General features: G+C 40.9%; 1 protein-coding gene across 3 annotated transcripts in view; it reads right to left on the bottom strand.

Annotated features, from left to right (window-relative positions):
* Window positions 1-971: 971 nt before the first annotated feature.
* svild (supervillin d) overlaps window positions 972-23,043 on the bottom strand; it is a 63,781-nt gene continuing 41,709 nt past the window's right edge. For all 3 annotated transcript variants that reach the window (XM_017483374.3, XM_017483376.3, XM_017483375.3), the window contains exons 8-28: window positions 22,504-22,639; window positions 16,400-16,547; window positions 16,167-16,250; window positions 15,368-15,448; window positions 15,088-15,268; window positions 14,727-14,899; window positions 14,429-14,584; window positions 12,595-12,731; window positions 12,154-12,301; window positions 11,096-11,241; window positions 10,781-10,956; window positions 10,257-10,395; window positions 8,685-8,985; window positions 8,293-8,550; window positions 7,045-7,252; window positions 6,758-6,891; window positions 6,339-6,494; window positions 4,063-4,206; window positions 2,212-2,324; window positions 1,910-2,059; window positions 972-1,672 (exon numbers count right to left, since the gene is read on the bottom strand). In XM_017483374.3, coding sequence (XP_017338863.1) covers window positions 1,586-1,672; window positions 1,910-2,059; window positions 2,212-2,324; window positions 4,063-4,206; window positions 6,339-6,494; window positions 6,758-6,891; window positions 7,045-7,252; window positions 8,293-8,550; window positions 8,685-8,985; window positions 10,257-10,395; window positions 10,781-10,956; window positions 11,096-11,241; window positions 12,154-12,301; window positions 12,595-12,731; window positions 14,429-14,584; window positions 14,727-14,899; window positions 15,088-15,268; window positions 15,368-15,448; window positions 16,167-16,250; window positions 16,400-16,547; window positions 22,504-22,639 — 3,256 coding nt within the window. In that variant the 3' untranslated portion in view covers window positions 972-1,585. The remainder of the gene's footprint in view (window positions 1,673-1,909; window positions 2,060-2,211; window positions 2,325-4,062; window positions 4,207-6,338; window positions 6,495-6,757; window positions 6,892-7,044; window positions 7,253-8,292; window positions 8,551-8,684; window positions 8,986-10,256; window positions 10,396-10,780; window positions 10,957-11,095; window positions 11,242-12,153; window positions 12,302-12,594; window positions 12,732-14,428; window positions 14,585-14,726; window positions 14,900-15,087; window positions 15,269-15,367; window positions 15,449-16,166; window positions 16,251-16,399; window positions 16,548-22,503; window positions 22,640-23,043) is intronic.

The following is a 23,043-nucleotide window of genomic DNA, read 5'->3' as shown; positions in this document are numbered from 1 at the left end:
AGAGAGAGAGAAAATGAGAGTTACATATGAAAGGACAAAATGAAAGTACTGGACAAGTGGGTTCCACTAGGTTCTCCAGGGAGACCCAGCTGCTGAGCAGATGTGCACAGTGAATCAAATAACCTGAGAAAAACAGATATGAATGGAAGCATGTGAAGGGTAGGACAGAGAGAGTCAGAGATGGCAGAGAAACAATGACCCCCCCCCCCCCCCCCCCCCATTTGGTTCACCTTCACACTTTGTGTCACTGTGTTATCCAATTATTCCACACCTACTCACTTTACCTCCTGTGATCTCCTTCGTCCCTCACACTACAACGTTCATTACAGACTCGCTCATCTCTCTACAGGCAATCACGCTCTAATCGCAATTCGGTTTCCCAGACTTCCCTAACCACGTTTTCCCACACAACAACAAGTCTCTTGTACCAGATTACAGTCTGATTAAAACTGGGAAACTTTTATGGTAGGATTATCTCTGAAGCATTAACAGGTAACCCTAGCCTTCACATGTGAGTGTGTTATTTTCATAGAAATAAACATGTACTTATAGCTCTTATAGATTCCCATAACTACCTGTGTCAATGAAAAGCCAACGCCATACTCATATGCTGATCTCTTTATCATGGCTTGAACCACAAACTTACAAAAAATATATTTCTGTGTACCCCACTGACATAAATCATCCGCACTGCATGACACGTACAGGTGACTGTTCACTGCTTTTACAGTTGAAGCAATTTTAGCCACCGCAACTCATTCATTCATTCATAACGCATTCATATTACAGATTTACACTAAACACAGAGCAAGCCTTTAGAAAGCTGTAACATATGGTTACGCCTAAGCTTCCTGTAAACTGTTGGCTTTAATGACCCAGTGGTCTCTTGAATGTAAGCAAGCCCGACACCTAGTGGTTAAAACAGGAATGGTCCGGTTTTAGTAAACACACAAAGTACAGGACACGCCGGGTATCGTTTCATAAATTCATTATATTCAATTACAAAATAAAAAGATATTAACAGTTATTTGCATTAATATAGGTAGTGTATACCGGAAAGCCACAATATTAGAGCCCAAACTCAACATATAACACTGTAAGACTGCAGAACTGCACACACGTGCATATTTATATGGCTTTGAAAGCAGTTCATTTTGCTAACGACTAATAAGAGCAAACATGTTTTACTCTAAAAAGGTAGGAATTTTAGGAATCTAGCCTTAAAAAAAAAATCACCATTTCCTTAAAACAAACACCTGCATTACCCATAAAAAAAAAAAAAAAATCAAGCTTGTACTTAATTAGTCGAGCACAAGTTGATATAAGTGACATGAAATCCCGAATTGACGTCCTTTTGCATTTTAGGGTATATACTCTAGAAAGTCCATTCAACTTATGAACTGTATAAAGCTAGCTTGCTACAAAAATCGCCATTTAGAAAAGTTCTCTGCAAAATTGCCAGGTCAATTCATAATTAAAAAAAAAAAGTTTACACTGTACATTTGGTACTATACATGGACTGGTTTCCCCACATAAACAGACAAAAGGATCCGTCCTTCCTTTTGAGAATACTCCCATTACAAATCTAAAAGAGGCCTTTGCTCTTCTTTAGGTTGAGCTGTTTCCAGTTGGGGAGGGCACTGAACTCTTCTCGCGTCATCTCCAGAGCCGCCTGCAACAAACAAACATGCGTTTGTTAATGCTACCGTTCTGTTTTGAAATCCTAACCTTCATGAAATATATATATATATATGTGAACTGTTGTCGAATTTAACTGAAAGTAAAATTTTTTTTATGCCTGGAATATTTCACATGATCGACAAACTGAAGTTGAATGATCCATCCCAATGGATAGCTGGAAAAAAACACCGCTGAGAAGAGGGCAGATGCAAATGAGATGGTTGTGTACCTCAAAGTCTTTGTCGGACAGATAGATCTCAAGGCGCAGAGGGTCCACTCCTTCAGGCAGCGGTCTGGTGGTCAGTTCCTCCAGAGAGTACTGATTCTTACTCAGCTTGGACAGAGCATCCGCTACCAGGATCACCTTATTCCTCATACTCTGAATAATCACACACAAGCATACACACAGGCACACTTACATGAGCAACTAAACTGAGAATTATATTAAAAGAAATGTACAACGATTTGCAGTCTTGCAGTTAAGAGTACAGGTGTGCAGTCACTCTGGGGTGTGTTCGATGGCGTGTGTACCTGCACTCTGATGCTCGGATCTTTCTCCCAGTACGGGAAGATGTTAGTGAACGTGAGGGGCTCAGCTCCAGCCAAGATTAGATATGCCGGCGGGGGTCGTCTGGTGTTCTTTGCTGAAAACATACACACAGATACTCTCTCACACACTATACTTTATCAAAACAGAGCATAATAACATACCTTCTATTTCCACTGGAACGTTCGGCACCAGAAAACTGAAACTACGATTTTCACATTAGCTTCTAGTCCAGTAGCAAATGTTATATGGTTTCTGGCACCTGCTCAAAATTACCGTCAGGTACTAATGGTACTCGTAGATGGGGCAAGCTGCACTGTTCATAGCTGATACGTTGGTTATGTATACTGCGTCACATAATATATGACACCGTCGTATATTCTTTTTCGTAAAGAAAAAGAATCACATGTGCTTCTACGTCATGTTTCTCATTTCTCAAAAAGTGCAAGTACACGAGCAGCAAAATGAACAGAGATACAAATGTTTTCCACATATTCATATGGGGTTTCAGCATAACGACATCAACTGAAATCAGCCTGTTTAATCACAATATCATTTTTTCTTGTTATTAAAAGCGTTTGCGTACGAGTCTTTTTTGCCAGTAATTTTGATGCAACAAAGATGAGAGCCAATCAGACGCAAGGAGAAGCTGTGTCTGAAACGCTATTCACTATACAGTGCACTTATTTCAGGGTCTGTCCAAAATGCCCAGTGCACTCATTAAATCCTATAATGTAGTGTGATAAGTAGTGTACAAACAATATGCCCTAGTGGCCACAAAATACCCATAATGCACTGAATTGTTTAGTTTGATTGGAGTACATTCACAGAAAGGATTATAGCAACCTATGGTGGTGATATCCTTCCAGATTTCTCCTCAGACTTATTACAAATGTAAGCAATGGAATAATTGACTTGTAAAGTAATTTCGTTCGTCACAGGTTAGACTTATAATTAGCACCGTTACTTTACTGTGCCTAAATTTGACACAAGAAAAAAAAAACACTGTGTGGCTAGCGTTGCAGAGTGATGAGCAAGCCCATGTAATGTAGTGCATGATAAAAAGAGTGTGCTGCGTAGTGCTCCCAATATTCACTATAAAGAGATTGTGAATGTAACACAGTGAATGTTAATCCATGTTATTTCTTCTACACGGTGGACTTAACAGTGTTGTAATTGAGCACCGTAATGATTATGTTATACCAATTACAGTTCCAGTTTTCTCTCAAGTGGATGGAAAATGATTTACAACTACATCAAGTCATCAAGTTTTAATTGTCCTTATTTGGGCAATAGAAAAATCATCTACAGGGTGTCCCAAAAGTCATAGGAGAAATTAACACTTTATAGCAAAATGTCTTTCAAAATTTTCCACACTTACTTTATATTATATTTGTTTTTTTAACATTTTATTTAAAAAATATTTTTTATATATTTATTCTAGATTAAATTTTGTTTAGTTTTTTGTCCAGATAGCATTTAAGAATGTCTTTGACAAAAGAAGAACTATTAAAGAACTGAAGTTCTTGAAATCATTCTCATGGCTGGATCGGGAAACTGTCGCAAGGTCGAGATGGACTTTAACAGGAAACATGGCGAGCACATCACACATGACAATGTCGCCAAGCTTATTAACAAATTTTAAAAAGACTGGAAGTGTTGCAGACCAGCTGAGAAGTGGACGTCCACGAACTTCCACTGATGAAGGCTCAACCAATGCGGTGCTGGCAAACATACTCCCCAATGGATGGAAACTTTTGCGACACCCTGTATAGTCAGATTACTTGCATGCACAGACCTAGTAGAGCCTTTACAGGAAGGCTGTGACCTCTGACCTTTGCAGTATTGCAGGGTGGTCTCCATGGCGCACTTCCTTTCGTTGTCCCAGCGGATCCTAGCAGAGCCTGTGCACTCTTCATCCTCGGGCTGCTGGCCCTGCCACAGGTACACCTCCATCTTGTTATCCAGCAGAAACAGAGCTACAGAGAGAGCGAGAGCGAGGGGGAAGAAAGTAAAAGAAAAAGAGAAGCCAAGGACATTAAGCGTTAAAAAGTGCATAAATCAGACGTGTTTACAGTATAGCTAAATGACAGTGATGAAATATAAACTGTACTTCACAGTGGAAGCATGAATTAAATGGCTATTAGTGCATTAGAGCATCAGCATTACCAGTGACACAAACACACAGATTATGAGATCCATCATACACTATATGACCAAACGTTTGTGGACACCTGAACGTCATACGTCCTTGTTGAACATCCCATTCCAGATCCCCCCTTTGCTGTTATAATAATCTCCACTCTTCAGGGAAGTCTTTCTACTCGATTTTGGAGCATGGCTGTGGGGTGATCATTCAGCCATTCAGCGTTCCAATTCATCCCAAAGGTGTTCAGTGGGGCCGAGGTCAGGGCTCTATGCAGGACACTCCAACCTTGGCAAACCATGTCTTCATGGGCCTTGCTTTGTGCACACAGGCACAGGAGATTATATCCGTGAGATCTACGCATCAGATAGTGGCTGCAGTAGCATTAATGCTGTTTAATGAAATCTAGACTACAGTAGTATTTTATGTGAACTGTCTATATGGACTTTGTTCCATCAATGTATTAACTAGCGGAATCAAGTCCCATTTTAAAATACTGGCCTGTAGTTTCAGGAACCTTTTTATTTGCGGCTCCACTGTAGGTACGTTTCTGCAGACCTGGAATTCTTAGGGTGGTAACTGTGTTATTCTCATTCAGGAGAATTCTCAAACTCTTTAGTTTCTCAAAAAGCTCTGAACTGAAGTTTAAATACAGTGCTGTGAAAAAGAATTTGCCCTCATCCTAATTTTTTCTGTTTTTGTGTATATCTCATACTAAATAATTTTAGATCTAAATGAAATACAACATAAAACAAAGGCAGCCTGAGTACACACAAAAAAAAAAATCAAATCTGTTTGTGCCACCTTTAGCAGCAATAACTGCAAGCAGACGCTTCCGATAACTGGAGATCAGTCTTTCACTTACTTCTAGGACTAGGACTTACTCCTATGCTTTGGATCATTGTCTTGCTGCATAATCCGGTTGCGCTTGAGTTCCAACTTACGGACTGAAGACCGGACATTCTCCTTTAGGATTTCTGGTAAAGGCCCTTAAACAGCAGAGCATCCCCACACCATCACACTTCCACCACCATGCTTTATTTTTTTTGTGGAATTCTGTGTTTGGTTTACGGCAGATGTAACGGGTCCCCTGTCTTCCAAACAGTTCCACTTTCGACTCATCAATTCATAGAACGCTCTTCCAAAAGGTCTGAGGATCATTAAGGTGTTCAGATGAGCCTTAATGTTCTTCTGGGTTAGCAGTGGTTTTCACCTCACCACTCTTCCATGAATGCCATTTTTACCCAGAGTCTTTCTGATAATGGAGTCATGAACCTTTATTGATGCAGGAGAGGTCCGTAGGTCCTTTGATGTTGTCCTTGGCTCTTTTGGTCTTTGCTGTGCTCTTGGAGGAATTTTGGAAGGTCGGCCACTTCTGGGAAGGTTCACTACTGTGACGAGTTTTTTCCATTAGGAGATAATGGCTCTCACGGTGGTTCTTTGGAGCTCCAGAGCCTTTGAAATAGCTTTGTAACCCTTCCCAGACTGATGTATTTCAATCACCTTCTTCCTCATCATTTCTGGAATTTCTTTCAACTTTTGCATAGTGTGTTACAGGTTAAGAACTTTTAATCAACTTCATGCTGTTGAAAAAGTTCTATTTAAGTGTTGACTTGATTGAACAGGGTTTGCAGTAATCAGGCCTGGTTGCGTCTAGTCAAGCTGAACCCCATTATGAATGCAGTTTCATAGATTTGCGGAATTAGTAACTACGTGGGCAAATACATTTTCACACAGGCCCAGTTGGTATTGGGTTACTTTTTTGCTATCAATAAATAACATTATCATTTAAAAACTGTATTCTGTGTATGCTCAAGTTGCCTTAGTTTTATCTTAGATTTTGTTTTCATTTCTGAAACAGTTTAATATGAGATACACAAAAACAGAAGAAACCAGTAGGGGGCAAAAATATTTTCACAGCACTGTACAACTTATTTGTGGGTTAGATAAGTGGTCTGTAGGAACCTGGTTGAGGGGCGGAGTAAAGGTTCTCCTGCAGGAAAGGCATCGCCATCACGGAGCCTGTCACTCGTGAAGGACTCAGTTGTTCCTCCCCTTCAAAGGTTCCAGAACTGGCACTGAGGCGGTAAAGACGAGGTGTGAAGTTGTATTTTCCTGGATCTAGACACACAAACACACCAAACAGAACTCAATACTCTCTTTTGAACAATTATGATTTGCTTTATGGCTTGATATGATGTTCCAGAGAAAATATTGGATTGATCAAAAGCATAAATCTATGTTACAGACGTTTAAAAATGGCCCTGAACGTGGAAAATGGGCTAGAGTGATAGATGCAGAAGTATATGCACAGAATCTCAGTTATGGAACAAAGTCCCAGGCTGCAAAAATTCCACTGGAAAGTTTTGGTCAAATAACTGTACCTTGCAGCATACAGTCATAGACTTTCCTGTCCTGCTGGCCAAGTGCATCCCAGAACTCCTGTGGCTCTGTGCCTTCTTCTATCTCCTGCACTTTCAGATTAGTGTTGCTGTTTAACCCGAGCTCTGGAGGACAGCTGTACACACACACACACACACACACACACACACAAACACACACACAAAACACAGACACAGGTTAAACCACAATCAAATACACAAACAGAAAAAAGTTATAGGCATACCATCACAGATGACTCTCACTCTCAGGGTAACATATGATGACTCACGTGTGTGTGAGGCGCTCCACAGTCCTCTTGGCCACCTCGTGGGCTATTGGCTGAGCCTTGCAACCTTGCCACAGGTACAGCTGTCTCTGGTGTACGCCCAGGAGGAGGAGACAGCCACGAGAGCGCAGGCTAGCACTGCAGCACTCCACCTCCAGAAGAGACGCCTCCACTGCTGCCTCCCCACGTACACAGAACAGCCTCCAGCCACCTGACACACACACACACACACACACACACACACACACACACACTTTTATTACTGTCCCTGTGGTATTGCATGGTCTGCTCAGTAACTGACAGGAGTGTAAGAAGCATTTTGTTGAAAAAACAAGTTAATTTAACCTAAACATGCATTTTTAAAGCATTAAAGATTTGTAAAAGAAAAAAAATGTTTATGTTATGTTTATGTATGATATGGTTTGTATATATTTACTATATTTCTAATGTATATGGCCAGTAAAATGACTAAAATGTTTTTTTAATATCTCTATAATTTCACACTATAAAAATTGCATGGACTATGAATATACATAATATGCAAATTAGAACCTGCCCAATGCCAATCCCGCCTCTTCCCCCCATTACCCTGTTTATACTGTGCTATTTCCTGTGGTGTGCTACGCTTTGCCAAAGCTTTACACAGTGGGGAAATACAATCCTAGTATGCCATTAGGGAATACCGTTGCCATGAAGAGGTGTACTTGGTCTCCAACAATGTTTAGGTAGGTGGTGTATGTCAAAGTGACATTTACATGAATGCCAGGACTCAAGGTTTCCCAGCAGAACACTGCCCAGAGTATCACACTTCCTCCACCGGATTGCTTTCTTCCCGTAGTGCATCCTGGTGCCATCTCTTCCCCAGTAAGCGATGCAAAGAGACCCGGCCTTCCACATGATGTAGAAGAAAATGTGATTCATCAGATCAGGACACCTCCTTCGATTGCTCCATGGTCCAGTTCTGATGCTCACGTGCCTTCTGTAGGTGCTTTCGGTGCTGGAAAGGGGTCGGCCTGAGCACTCAGACAATTTGTGCTAAAGTAGCTCTTCTGTGGGAACGGAACAGATGGGCTAACCTTCACTCCCCACATGCATCGGTGAGCCTATGCACCCATGACCCTATCACCGGTTCACCAGTTGTCCTTCCTTGGACCCCTTTTGGTAGGTACTAACCACTGCATACTGGGGACACCCACAAGACCTGCTGTTTTGGAAATGCTCTGAGTCAGTCGTTTGTTTGTAGCGCAGTACCTGTGTTTTTGGCACTGTCTTCTCTGGAGCCTCGGTGGATGATCAGTCCTCCGTTGAAGAGCTGGAGGAAGCAGGGGGACTCTTTGCCCTGGGTGACAAGTACTTGTGCGCCCCGCTGGTTTCCCAGCTCCACCGTCATGAGAGCTGACGTGCCCCGCCCACTCACGCTCGACTGACGGCCTTGCCAGAAGAAGCAAGCAATGCGTTCTCTGCCAGGCCCTGCGGCACTCAGCTCACCAGGCTTCTGTCTTTTACCGACTTTTACACACACACACACACACACACACACACACACACACACGCGCACGTGCGAAAACATTACTAGGCAATTCTCCAAGTGTCTGTGCTCTCAATATGAAACAGAACTTCAGTATCCAACATGTCTCACTCACCCACACTGGTGATGGAGTACTTCCAGCGGATGACGTACGTGTCACCCTCGTGCAGCTGACCCACGCTCTCGGCCGGGATCTCGAAATCATCAAACTCGCGAATGTGCCAGGCGTCTACTGCCACCGTGGCTAACTGCGCCTGCCGTCCGTCTTCTGAACTGACCAATCCATAACCTCTCTGCACATCTACACCCTCTAAGACCATCTTCAGAGGATTTTCTCCTCCATCCAGCAGAGTCTTTACATCACACGGCTTCAGGTCCGAGTCCTGGGTGGCAGTGAAGTGCTGCTGTACTGGACTCTGCACGTAGACGAGAGATGCACAGACCACACTTCACACACACTCAATGAGTAATTGCATGAGTATTGTAAATCTGACCAAAGTTTCTGACTTCCTCAATTAATTAAGCATAATCTACTGTGATAATTAAGTGACTTAACTATTGTTAGGTTACTGATTTTGGTGTTTATTCATGTTTTTTTTATTAAAAATGATGTTCTTGATGTTCCTGAGCTGCAGTGAGTCACTCTGACAATGCTGTAATAGTCATTTACAGTCAATGGGGGAATTGGCAGGACGTTTGATACGTTTGACACAGCTCAGATATGTCAAACGACATGACACTTCAGCTTTAGGCATGAAAGAAGTCTGACTCCATGGTGACAGCAGTCAATCATGAAAGAGAATGAGTAAGAGTGTGAAAGGGCAAGCAAAGCCAACAGGAGTCAGTGTGCGAGTGTATGTGTTTATATAATACTATAACAGTTTTAGGTTGTTCTCTTGCTAAACAGTTGAGGTTGGTAATTATTTGTTATGTCATTTGGATGGAAGCTAGTGAACGATGGTCACTGATTTATCCTTGAGGAAATTTTGTATTTTTGCCCAATTGTGAAGCTATTTTAACTCAAGAGATAATGATAGCCTGTAAGTGGATAACTCTAAGTTTGAGATATAAACTTAAATCCAGATATACAGGTAAAACTAAAATGAACTACGATAAATGACCTACGATAGCCATGACCGCGTACTCTGACAACTTATTTGCTTGCATATTTTTTTTTTTGTTTATCCATCCATCTATTTTCCATACTGCTTATCCTACACAGGGTCACAGAGGAGCCTCGAGCCTATCCCAGGGAGCTTGAGGCACAAGACGGGGCACAATCGCACACACTATGGACAATTTGGAAATGCCAATCAACCTACAACGCACGGTTTGGATTGGGGAGGAAACTGGAGTAACCGAAGGAAATCCCCGAAGTAAAGGGAGAACATGCAAGCTGCCTGCAAACAGGGCAGTGCTGAGATTTGAACCACCAACTCCGGAAATGCGAGGCAAACGTGCTAACTTCATATGATAGGGGAGAGGTGGATGGTGGGTGGGTTCAAATTAGGGAGAAATTTTTTCAAATCGAATCCAAAAATTAAAAATCAATTTAAATTTTGAGCGAAAAGAATCATGATTAGCATTTAAGTCATTACTGTGTAGTCCTGCACACACTGTAGTGCAATGTACCACTGTGCATGCGCATGGGGGTGTAACTGCATGTGTAATTCTTACTAACTCTCACCTTCACCTCCTCCACTGCTGGCTCCTCTTTGCTCGGTTTACGCTCGGCCCAGTCCAGAAACTTCTCCTTGAACAGAGCTGTTTCATTATGCTCTGAAAGTCGTCCAAACAGAGCCCAACTTGGCCTGCCCTCACCTTGTCTATACACACACAAACAAGAGAGAGACAGCAGGTGAGAGAACAAGACTGGAAAACCATTTAACCATTCACTGTTCATTGTTATAACTGAAGTCACCAGATGGGGGCAGTATTACTTTATCAGTAGAGTAATGGGAACGTAATGACGCGCATGCTTTTTATACAAATCTGTTCTCCAGAAGTTCCATGGCCTGAATATGTGAGCTATCCCCAAAGCTATTTGATACATCTTTCTGTCCAAATGACTCCGTAAACTGAGCTTCATGCATGAGGATAATGATTGTGGTTAGTGGATGTGAAAGTGTAAGTAGTAATCAAGCATTTGAATGATGTTATGTCAGTTGGAACACATGCTGCAACATGAAGCCCAGTAGAAGGATGACTCACTGAGGGAGATCCTTATTGGCTGAGGAGGAGTCCAGGGGGTTGACCCTGCAGGTGCTGTAATCATAGGCTCCGCACCAGAGCTGTTTGCCCAGCTGCACTGCCACCTTCCTGTCACTCAGAGCCACATCCTTCCCGGTCCACACATACACCTCGCTGCCAAAATCAAACACCAAGGCCTGGCTCACACACGCATGCAAAAACACACACAAACACACAACAATCATAAAGCAGTGAAACAGTCATACTGTAGCTCTAAACAATGTCACCATGTAAAAAGATACAGACACAGTGAACGTGTAGAAAGAGAGGACTGACCTCTTTGGAGTTGAGCAGAGTCACACTGGGGATGGAGGCCCAGGCGTCCTCATAAGGCACCAGCTTGTCTTCCACCACCCTGTAGATACCATTTGCCTCCACGATGCCGTTCTCATAAAGTTCATCTTCATCTGGATCCCCGGCGGCTACACACACACACACACGCACACACACACACACGCAATTAATATTGCATTAGTTGTACACCGTCTGCTTACTTGTGTTTTTTTCTCTGATTATGTTGGTCTTTAATTTTTTTTTGGTCTGGAAGGATGAATTATTGTCACAAATCCCCTCTTGTTCTCCATCCCACACCCTGCCATTGGTCGGTTTCCTCAATGTGTGCAAGGTGTACTGTGTTAGTCCATGATTAGTTTGTTTGCGTTTGTCCATGCGTGCCCTGGAGTTTCTTTGCAGCATCGCTGTGCTTCAACAGCATGATGAAAGCTATTCTGAGTTTACATACTTGCATCCTGCCTCAAGTGGATGCAAGTGGATTCATTTAAAAATACATTTGTTGAAGAATTTCTAAAAGTGTTTACTGACGTACCATTAACTGTGTCCTTTTCGAATGGGAAGGGGGGAAACATCAACATGATTGTTTGTATTCATTGCTCATTCACTCGAGGTGCTGTGGCTTGAGATTAGTTTGCAAAACGCTGTATTACTTTAAATAGATCATATTTCATTTGACTCACTTTACATTTTATTTATGAACTGCACTTAAAGCACACACATACATGTTCCTATATACTTCTCAAAAGAGTATATATATATAAACAGCGCTTGACCTGAAATTGAATAAAAGTAAGATATACTATATACTGCATTAATTTGACTTAACTCCACCTTTTAGGTGATTGTTTGTCAAAGAGCTCAGCTCTAATGAGAGCTTAAAGTGGCTGTTCTATGCTCTAAGTCCATCAGTCAGCACTTTGTACTCGTATGACTGAGTGTGTTTACTGAGTGTGTAATGGTTGGGCTCAGCTCGGCATCTGTGCTCCATATGCACACATTTGCTCTGTGTGTGTTTCAGTGTGCATGTCTGTTCTTAGCACCTCTGTACTCAGCTTGTCCTCCAAGAAGGTTCCAGAAGTCCTTGGCAGAGCGGCTGTTTGTGTTGATGCCTTCCTCCAGCAAAGTGACCTGTGGGGCTTTACAGCCGAGGTCTCTCTTAGCCTGGACATACTGTGCCATCTCTGAGCCCTTTTTCCACACACACACACACACACACACACACACACACACACACACACACACACACACACACACACACACACACAGAGCACGCATTGTGTGTGAGCGCTAATCTAAAACACCCTTGAAGCTTGTGGTGTGACTCAGCAGTGAATGAAAGAGAGTTATTAAAGAGACTATGAGCATCACTCTACCCTTCAAACTGTTTATATAGGATTTTTGCAGGGAACTAAACAGCCTGAGAGTAAAACCTGTTTATAACAACAGTGCAGTGTATATAAATTCAAGGTGTATGCTAGTACCTTGGCCTTCTCGATAACGTTGGCGAACTCGCCACACCACAGGAAGCAGTGATTTGGGGTGATTAGTAGAAAACAGTCACCGCTGTTGAGAGAGCGGGCTGTGGGCTCCACCAGACGCACCTGAACATGCCTGCGCCCTGTGAGCGCGCACGCACACACCCACACACACACACACACACACACTCTTTGTTAGGTTCTTCTATTCTTCTAAAATATTTCAGCTTGTTTAGTTTTTCAGGAACTTACCACACAAAAACAATCAGAGTTCATACAGCTTTTCTAAAATGAAATTCAACCATTTTCCCAGAACTTTCAAGTCGAACAATTAGCATTACTTTCCCAGTAACTCAAATCAGCTTTGGGTCAGTCCATATCAAGTGGTCCAAACGTAAGTGGTCCAAATGACCGTTTTCAATTCTCCTCATTTTATTGTGATTACCTCAACTATTGTATGGAACTGTGAGCAATATTGAACATTACATTTGGACTTAAGTTCTAAGTCTAATGTTTATATATGTTCATGTACCTTGTAATGTCCTCTAGGGATCAGTTTTGGTTCCATGGGGCTAGGACCATCCTGAGCCGAGATATTAAGTTTTCCGTAAACAGCTGTATAACCAAAATTTGTTGTATGCCATGACACAAAGATGGCCCTCGTAGTTAAACCAAGTAAAATAATAATAATAATAATAATAATAATAATAATAATAATAATAATAATAATTGTGGTTTTGCAATGCTTACAGGTAATCACTCAAAAATAATAAAAAAAATAATTTTGAAAATTAAAACTAGTCAATCAGCCTGTATTGAACCACTTGACATGGAATAACCCCATTTAAGGAAAAAAAAAAAGGCAGTTAAATGATTTTGCTGATTTTGAACTCTTTATGCTAACTGTCAGTTTGTTATTTATAGCATTTTACTGCAATACTGAAAAGTGTATTAGTACCATTGGAGGCTGTTCAACACAAATGATAAGATCTGCTGTAACAATGGGCACTAAATGTCATTTCCTGGCAAATTTGAATTGAACTATCAACTGGTAATTATTTATTCTGTAGATATGATATATGTCGAGTGCTAAACATGTATAAGGAGTATAAAACACGTATGTGTATTGTACGTATTCCTTATACACGAGGAATATAAAACGTAACACGCACGTAAAATTAAACTAGTTGGAAAAAATGACAAAACTATGGAATTGTTTTGTTTCCTGAAAACATGAAAAATATCACATTTTTTAAAGACTTTCATGCATCTGGATGAACCATAAACACATTTCAACAGGTTTGTAAAAACACCAAGGTAACAAACCAAAGAGTACCTTGGCCTTAAACTAAATAATTTACCTTATTTAGGTTACTGCTGTTAATATTTTATTAAAAGTTCAATAGGAATCACTCCAAAAGTCACTGAAGACCTTTCCAATGAAGTTTGCACAACAACCAATGCAAAAAGCATCGGCCACGGTTAAAGCAATCTCAGTGAGGCCGCAGGTTTGTGATAAGTATAGGATGTTATAGAACAAATATAAACATGAGTTTTGCTCAACTGCAGTTGAAAATATTCTAAAAATTGTCAACTGCAGGAGGTATTTATACCAATATACCACCTACCACTAATAATGATGTCCCTCAAAATCTAAATGATCAGGTATTCTGGACTTTATGGGGGCAATTTGGTCCTCACAAACCGATACAAACATACAAACAATTAAAAGGCATTTTTAAGGACTACATGTTGTTCAGTAAAGAACTTAATGAACCTCAGCTCTTGCCTTCATGTCCTTCCTACCCTGTCATTTAGCTTTGCTCTCAGAGACTCCCACCTTTGATGTGGATGAGCATGAGCTTGTGAAAAGGCACGGCGCTGTTGTTGGTCACCACTTCAGTGGACTTTACGCTTCGGAGGTTTACGTTCCTGAAGTTTTCTTTACTTGCCAGTCCGGCCAAGGCACAACCAGCCAGTCTTGAGTGTTTGGCCACTGGCAACACGTCAGCGTGAGGAAAAAAAAAAAAAAAAAAAGGAAACATATATTTAACATTATTAAAGAAATTTGTTTAAATAACTTCAGTTCATCTCATGTGGAAAGTATTCAGTGGTTAACATGTGATTTAAAGTCTCACTCCTCTCCACTTGGATCCTCTTGGCCTCTATGGTTGCTATGTTGAGTCTCTGCTCAGTGTAAGCCTGTCTCAGGTCGTCTCGAGCTGCCAGGGCACGTAGAGGGTTTCTCGAGCCTTTTGTTTTACGGGAGGGCCTCACTGACCGCCTGTGCTCTGCTACTGATGTGGTTAACCTGGTGGGGGGGGGGGGGGGGACCACACACAAACAACTTGTGAAAAACATTCAGAAACAGTGTGTACAAACTTCTAAACCAAAAAAGAAGGTCAGACAAATCTTCCGAGACAGATGGGGTTTGTGGACAAAGGACAAGAGGAGATATAAAATAAAGGAGACGTCTCAAAGAATAAAGATGCCGCTTACTTTGGAGAGTCGAACTGGAGAGCACTGAAGTCCTCCTCTTCATCCAACAGCAAGTTTGCGCTCAGAGTTGTGGGGGACATGGACTTGAAAAAACGCTGAAAGGTCTCGTCATCATCCAGGGTCATCACCTCCTTCTCCTTCTCCTCCGTCACCTCGATGGTAGAAGGCTTACTGCTCACACCTGCAGGCATATTCACACACACATCAGACACTTCTATACTGCTTAGATTTGATCTCTTAATAGACAAGAATATCTGAGAAATAAGTCATAAGATATTACCTTTACTGTGAAGTTTGTCTAAAAAGGACTCCAGTTTGTCAAGCCGCTTGTCGCCCTCAGCATCAGGTCGAGTGGAGATCTCTGCGGAAAACATCAATATGCACTGAGATAAGCTGTAAGGGCATCAAACCTTCATTTTTTTCCCAGTGTGAGATAATAAATTAGTTCGGTTTAGATTGACTTTAAATATGTTATCATATTTTGTCATCTATCGATCTATACATTTTCCATGCTGCTTATCCTACACAGGGTCGCAGGGTCACCTGGGGCCTATCCCGGGGAGCTCGGGGACACAGGGAGGGAGACACCCTGAATGGGCAGCAAATCCATCGCAGGGCACAATCGCACACCCATTCACACAGTATGAACGACTTGGAAATGCCAATCAGCCTTTGGACCAGGCAGGAAAGCGGAGTACCTGGAGGAAACTAACCCTAACCCAATATTTAAACCCAACATGGGCGTGGCCATAAACCAGAATTTTTTTTTCCAGTGAAGTAAATTAATAGTTTTGTTTCTACCTGCACAAAATATTTTCTAATGAATTCAGTTGCTTTTATTATATTAAAATATAAACAAACTAGTAGCCATATTCACTTTCTAAATACACCACTGAACAATCATATTAATGAATATGGTCTTTATTCCAGCCACATACCTGACTATTTGCTTGTGCCTACATGAAAGTAAATAAAAGTCCATCTACTATTTGTATCTGTATTGGTACCCATTTCGAACACATTATCTGTCCAGTCTGAATAATATATTTGTATTTACATCCCTATAATTGAGGCTTTACCTTCTAAAGGCTTGATTGGTGTGCTGTGACTTGCTTTCTTGCTGAGGATAACAGGCACATCATCTCTAGTGGGGGATACAAGGCCTGATGGAAAAACAGATGCACCACAGTCAACTGCTTGAAGCAAGAGGGGATATAAAATCCTCATGAAGATGAAATCATTTCAGTGTAGTGTATTGCGGACAAAGTAAACAGAGCCAACATATCTGCATGTAGACGAATGTATAGTATACCTCTCTTGGCCATGCGTCCAGCCACAGAGAACTGTGTGGAGTCGTTGGCAGCTCCTTTCCCTTTGGTTTTCCACTGCTCTTCCTTCTCCTGCAGGATCTTCATCCGCTGGGCTAGGGACATTTTTGTCTCTACCTCGGCTGAAGCTTTCTGCAGAGAGAAAGAGAACAAGAGATCAGAGGAAGTCAGAATGAAAAAAATTCATTATTATACGTTGTCAGACTTTGTGACACTAGATTGTGCCTTCAATATACAGTATCTCACAAAAGTGAGTACACCCCCTCCTGTAGCTGTACATCTCTATCTAAAAAGATGAAATATTCTCCACCAAAGAGAACAATTACACCCTTGAGAATTAAGCTGCCAGACACGCTTTCAGCTGTGAGTCATACATTTCTCTCAACCGCAGCACTAATGAGCGCGCACAAAAATGATTTGCCCATAACAAGAGCCCTAGTACTGAAAATTCTACCAACAAAATGAATTAATCTATGGATGGATGTACAGTATAGTAAACAGCACCCTGAGAATCACCGGGCATGCTGCTGTTATAATTCATGTCAATTTTCTGTTTGAACTACTTACTGTTATTTGTTAGTAGCCACGCAGTCCCACTCATTTCTATTATCCTTACTTTGTCTGTCTCTTCCTCTCAATCGTAAAAACGCCCTCACTGCTGACATGCTATAAAAAATGTCTGTCCAAGGAATTTATGATCCCTACTATGGCAGTGTCTGGACCCATTAGGCATGAAAGTATTTAGTGGATATCATCCAGAGGTCATTTTCATTAGTACTACCAAACACTGAGTGGTCAAACGGCATAGAAATGAGGAGGTGCAGAAATGATTACTGTTATTACTCAAGGCTCTGTCCCACCTGGTGTAATAAAGGCAAGGGACTTTTCAGTCTGCGCTGCGTGAGCCAGCTCTCCGATAGACACACAGTAAAACAGATTACTTCATAATGACCCTGTGAGAAAAGCCAGACGAGTATGACTGTGACCCGGCAGAAAACCATAAAACAATTCAATTCACTTCAGTTCCCCGAAGAGACTTCATCGTGAGCCATAATCCTGTAGCAGGAATAAATTACTAGCCTGTCAACATTAGTCAGCCACCACCTCATATTGAATCAGGCTTTTCAGAAATAAGGTCTGCATGTAACAATAATCACAGGTAATACACCGCTGGAGACGACCTCTCTGTGTGCAAGTGTGAGTACGGACCCAGAGGTGCAAGCATGAAAGAGACGGAGCCCAAGAAACACACGGCCCGTGCCCCTCAACATCTGGAACTTTAGAACATGCGGTCATTGCAGGTGTCCTTGGCAGTGCCTGAGTGAAAAAATACATTGAGCTTGTAAATTCTTGCGTTTAACGATTCGAGCCTTGGGATAAATTGTATTTGATGAAGTTTGGGTGCCTTAAACATACACACGAATCGCGTTGCTGGAGTCAATTATGCCAGGAAAATTTCTGTTAGCGACTGTGAGCCCCTGAGCCTCACAGGAAGACAGCATTTTCCCGAGAACTCATGCTGAGCCATAACTGAACAATGATCCATTTCCATTCCCAGAGGTGCAGTCGTACTCAAAGAGAGGCATAGTAAAAAATAAATAAATAAATAAAGCTCTTGGAGAACAGCCAATAGCCTCTAAACAATACCACTCCAAACAAACAAGGATAACCCAAACCCTAAAGCATGAAGTATTGACAGAAAACATATGAATAGGACTGGATTATTTCCAACTACAGTCATGTTCATGAAGCAGATCCATGGACAAGAAAACGTGGCATGCATCACACACTCAGACACGTGCAAAAAAAGAGCTATGTGCATGCATTACAAAAAAAAAAAAGACACGTAAAAACTCACCTGACGATAAAGAACTATAGGCTAAGCAGAAGCTGAGAGGGCGGATAGGAAAAAGACAGGACAGAAGCCTAAAGTAGGGAAGGAAGGAGAATATAAACTGTAGAGGATACAAAAATGTGAGTCAGAAAGGCAGCAAAAGAAAGCAAAAGAACCACAGGAAAGGAATTATGTAACATCTTTCAATGGTTAACTATGAGAAATACTCTATAGCTTACAGTATAAAAACTGAGCAAAGTAAATTGGAGAGCGGAGTGGAAGAGCTCAATAGCAGGTGCAAGTGGATATTAGGCTGAGCTGAGGTCATTTTTATGGCTCTGGAGCTGATTTCTCATAAGATGGTGTTACCTCTGGGTTTTCACTCGACCCTGTTTTGGTTGAGCTGACACTTGTCAAATTCCTCTCCAGAGAGCTTGCACAGAGGGAGTATGAGTGTGAGAGTAATAAAGAAGACGGATTTTTCTCTGATTAATCTAAAGTGGAAGAAAGATTGTGGAGATATGTGACTTGGACAATTTTCCAATGACTTGATTCATGTGAAAAGCTGCACCATACGTCCTAAGGGGCAAAACTTCAGAAAAGTGATACATCATTTCAGTAAGTCATTTGGTATGAACCAAATCATCTAACATTCTGTCGAGCTGTAAACGCTAGTGTATAACCTCTTGCTTTTATACACTTTAACACAGTGGATAAAACAGCAACACCAATCCATTTTCTGACTAAATGTTGCAAGCTGTAAGCCTTCCTAACAGGACACAGCTGATGCTAGCAGATAGACCATGTCATCTGTACAGGAAATGGATGGTAGAGTGACAACATCTGCTTCAGAGGAAGTATCTAAGATTTCACAAACTCCTCAAATCCATAATAATTATAATGAGTCTTTATTAATCACATATACGTTACAGCACAGTGAAATTCTTTTCTTTACATATCCCATATGTTAGGAGGTTGGGGTCAGAGTGCAGGGTCAGCCATGATACAGCACCCCTGGTGCAGATAGGGTTAAGGGCCTTACCCAGATAAGGGCCTTAACCAAATATAAGGGCCAGATATGGTCAAGGGCCCAACAGTGGCAGCTTGGTAGTGCTGGGGCTTGAACCCCCGACCTTCTGATCAGTAACCCAGAGCCTTAACCGACAAGCCACAACTGTCCCCTGCAGTGAGTCAATGGTGAATCCCTGTACAAAATACCATCTGTACCCACCACATTATCCCCCACCATAAAATCAGTTTATGACATTGGGAAATTGGTTTGTCAGCTTCTGATGTCAGAGGTTCATCCAGTCACCTAACTGTTTAGGCCTCGTTTATCAATCTTTGAGTAAAGTTTTGTGTAAATATGTTCATGTGCCTAACTGAACAAAAAAGTACGGACAGATTTACAAAAGTTTTGGTAATGCTGAATTTCTTCATCCGCACATGCCAATCACCCCTAAAATACAAAACATGCGCACAACACAGCAGATTTACATCTTGTGACGCCTGCAAAACTCCATAAAAAGGCAAAGCTCAGAACTGAAAATGACAAAATGACTAGAAGGAGGCAAAAGATCATAAAAGACCTAAGGGCTAAATCTTCCAATAATGCAGCTCAGCCACTGCAGGGCCCTGGTTACCATAGATACATACTAACTCTTCGTCCTTTAATTAGTTTTTCATAATTGAATGGCCAGTTTTGTCTTAATTTATGGAAAGTAATTAATGACTGGGTTTTAAGCCTATCTACAGTATAGCCGATTGAAGCCTATCAATCAAGGTTCACATTAGTCTCCTTATATGTACATTTGCACCAACTCAGGAGCTCTTGTATATTACAAACATTTTTCTGAACTAACTGGATTTTCCTAAGCACCACATTTCTTGAGTAAACTCTCCTGCAAACAATTTACGATAAATACATTCATATTCAGCTTGGTAAGTGAGGCAACAGTTCTGACTTAAAACCAGGCTTAAAAACAAGTTCACACTCTACAGTTATTGCCCAGGATTAAGACCCAAAGGATTATATATATATATATATATATATATATATATATATATATATATATATATATATATATACACGTATATTCACAAATGATGTAATCATACTGGAGCTGTGGCTGTAAAGATAAAGTATGAAACTGTCCAAGCGCAAAAAATTTTCAAGAAGCCTCTATAAACTCCATATTCAAACCTTTTACTCCTGCCAGATTTAACATACAGCACATTCCTCATCCAGAGATAGATAGTATCATTTAGCCAGAGATAGCCTCAGCATGGGGTTCAGGCTGCAGCACAGAGCCAAGTCTTACTGGCAGGATTAGTGGAAGAAAATCCTCTAACATTTAGGTTAAAGTTCATCGTTCCAGAGTCACAAATGAGTTGGAGGTGATAAATGCTTAAAGATATGCATTTCAGACTGGGAATGGAAGTCAGCTTGTCCACTCAGCCACAAAAGCAGTGAACTGGTGAAGTAAAAGACTCATCACACAGCCTTGTTTTGAAAGTATAAACAAGTTTCGGTTTATGGCAGTTAGGGATCTAAAGAGTACAGATTGGCAAAGACTATTGCTGTGACGGTGGCCATGACAACCACACCACCGTGGTGGCAAACTACTGGAGTGCCACCTGCGGTAGTGTTACATCACACACCACGTTAATGTGTCTGCTTGAGTAGGTACTATGACAAGTACAAAGTACAATGTTTTGTATACAAGTGTAATAATAATAACAGTACAATATTCATTTGTATTTATAGCAGGAGATTTTATGTTAATACACAAGTTACGTAGTCATACAGTTTGTTTGAGTGCGTAAAAATCCAGTCAGGATTCTGCAATTTCACGTCGGGTTCTGCCGCTGCGGTGGATCTTGTCGGGAAACCAAATGTTAGACAGGTGATCTGGAACATTTTTGATTCGTGCCTAATGATAGAGGTGAACCAATAAATTTGGATGAAGCCGTATTTCAGCTTTGTGGGGGAAAAAAATAAGAGGTAAACAGGCAAACGCTACAAATCTCAGGAGCCATCCCCAGGCATGTCACCTGACCGCGTTTTTTCTTTTATTTAATATTTAGGTTTTTAACATATTATTTAGGTAATCGTCCTACTGGTATTTCTTTCAAAGTTGTATAGGCTTGTGGTATACTACACTTACAATACTATACTATACAAAAGAAAAGTATTCATCAGAGAAGCGTGCGACCGTGTTTCACTTTATCCACCAATTCTTCTTCTCCCCTCTGTGGGTCAATCACAGCACCGTATCCCACAGCATCCTCAGGCTCTTTCTCATTGCAACAACAAGACACAACAAGGCTGTATTGAGTTGTTTCACTGACAGAAGAGCTCAAATAAACACACACATTTTGTCACGCCTCATTAAATTTTTTTTATATTTCGGTTTTCATTTAATTTAAGCCTATAATATTATTATATTATATTATATTATATTATATTATATTATATTATATTATATAGTGATATAAATTTCACCCCCCCCCGATATATACCCTAGATGTGATGCTGGTCTATCACAGGGCATCAAACATGTACACATCAGTACACTTATTCACACCTAGGGGAAATTATGCCTAGTCACTTCACCTAACAGCATGCTTTTCAGAATGATGAAAGCAAAAAAACACAAGGAAGAAACCCACACGGACACAAAAAGAACACATGATACTCCGCACAGACATTAACCCGTGCTCCGGATTGAACTGGGGACTTTGGAGTTATATAATCTTTGACAATATTTTGTACAAATGAGGTTTATTGGGTCACATGTTTCATTAGCTGAGGTTGTGTTGAAGATATCGATTAGTGGTATCAAAATTGCCGGACAAGATTTGCAAAATGGGTTCAAATGTAGTCACACATGCTAAGGGTTAATACTTTTTTGTTAACTTTTTTATTTATTTAAGCAGTAAAAAAATTACTTTAAAAAGTCGAAAAAAACACATAAGACGTGTTTCTCCATAATCTCACACTGACCAGCTGTGCCTGAAACGTAATGTCACTGAAATAACACGTTTTTTGTTGGAATGAACAGTAACATAATGAATGCAGTGTATAAAGAGACTTGTTGCTGTAATCTTACTGCTTGGGGATTCTTGAATGTGTGTGTCTCTACAGTAACATTAGCTCCAGCAAATTACTTTGACCCAGTTTTTCAGCCAATTGCAGACCCTCAGCTGTTTCAGCATGTGTGGCTGTGTATTGCTGTGCACGTATGTATCTACCTTCTTCTTCCAGGCGCACTCAGAGTCCTGCAGCTGGCTGAAGCGGTCGGCCAGGGGCGTCTGGACCGCATTGCTGGCTTTGGTTTTCTTCAGCTTACTGCGCCAATCTTCCTCATTACCTGTCAGCTCAGCCAGCCTGTGGAAAAAGAAAATAAATAATTATATATATATATATATATATATATATATATATATATATATATATATATATATATATATATATATATAAAATTATTTTGTATTTATTTTTTTACAATTTGTGATCTTAAAGTCTTTATTAACAATGGGGTAAGAACATCTCTACACCTATGAATATGTATGATATGCAATTTGAAAAGCCTGCAAGTTAGCTAGTAGTCAAATTGTTTGCATTTGAAGCCTTGTTATATTTTCAGAGATGAATGATATAGTATATAACACTAGCCAAACATAATTACAATTTTGTTTGTCACCAACAGCTAATTTAGCAAACCTGCTAGCCTAGCACCAAGGATCCATGACTAAAACAGCATCATCCTCTAATCCTTTGCATGTCACTAA

This window comes from Ictalurus punctatus, chromosome 13, assembly GCF_001660625.3.
Source record: "Ictalurus punctatus breed USDA103 chromosome 13, Coco_2.0, whole genome shotgun sequence".
Taxonomy (NCBI): domain Eukaryota; kingdom Metazoa; phylum Chordata; class Actinopteri; order Siluriformes; family Ictaluridae; genus Ictalurus; species Ictalurus punctatus.
The sequence above is the reverse complement of the archived record's forward strand: the minus strand, read 5'-3'. Positions and strand labels throughout refer to the sequence as shown.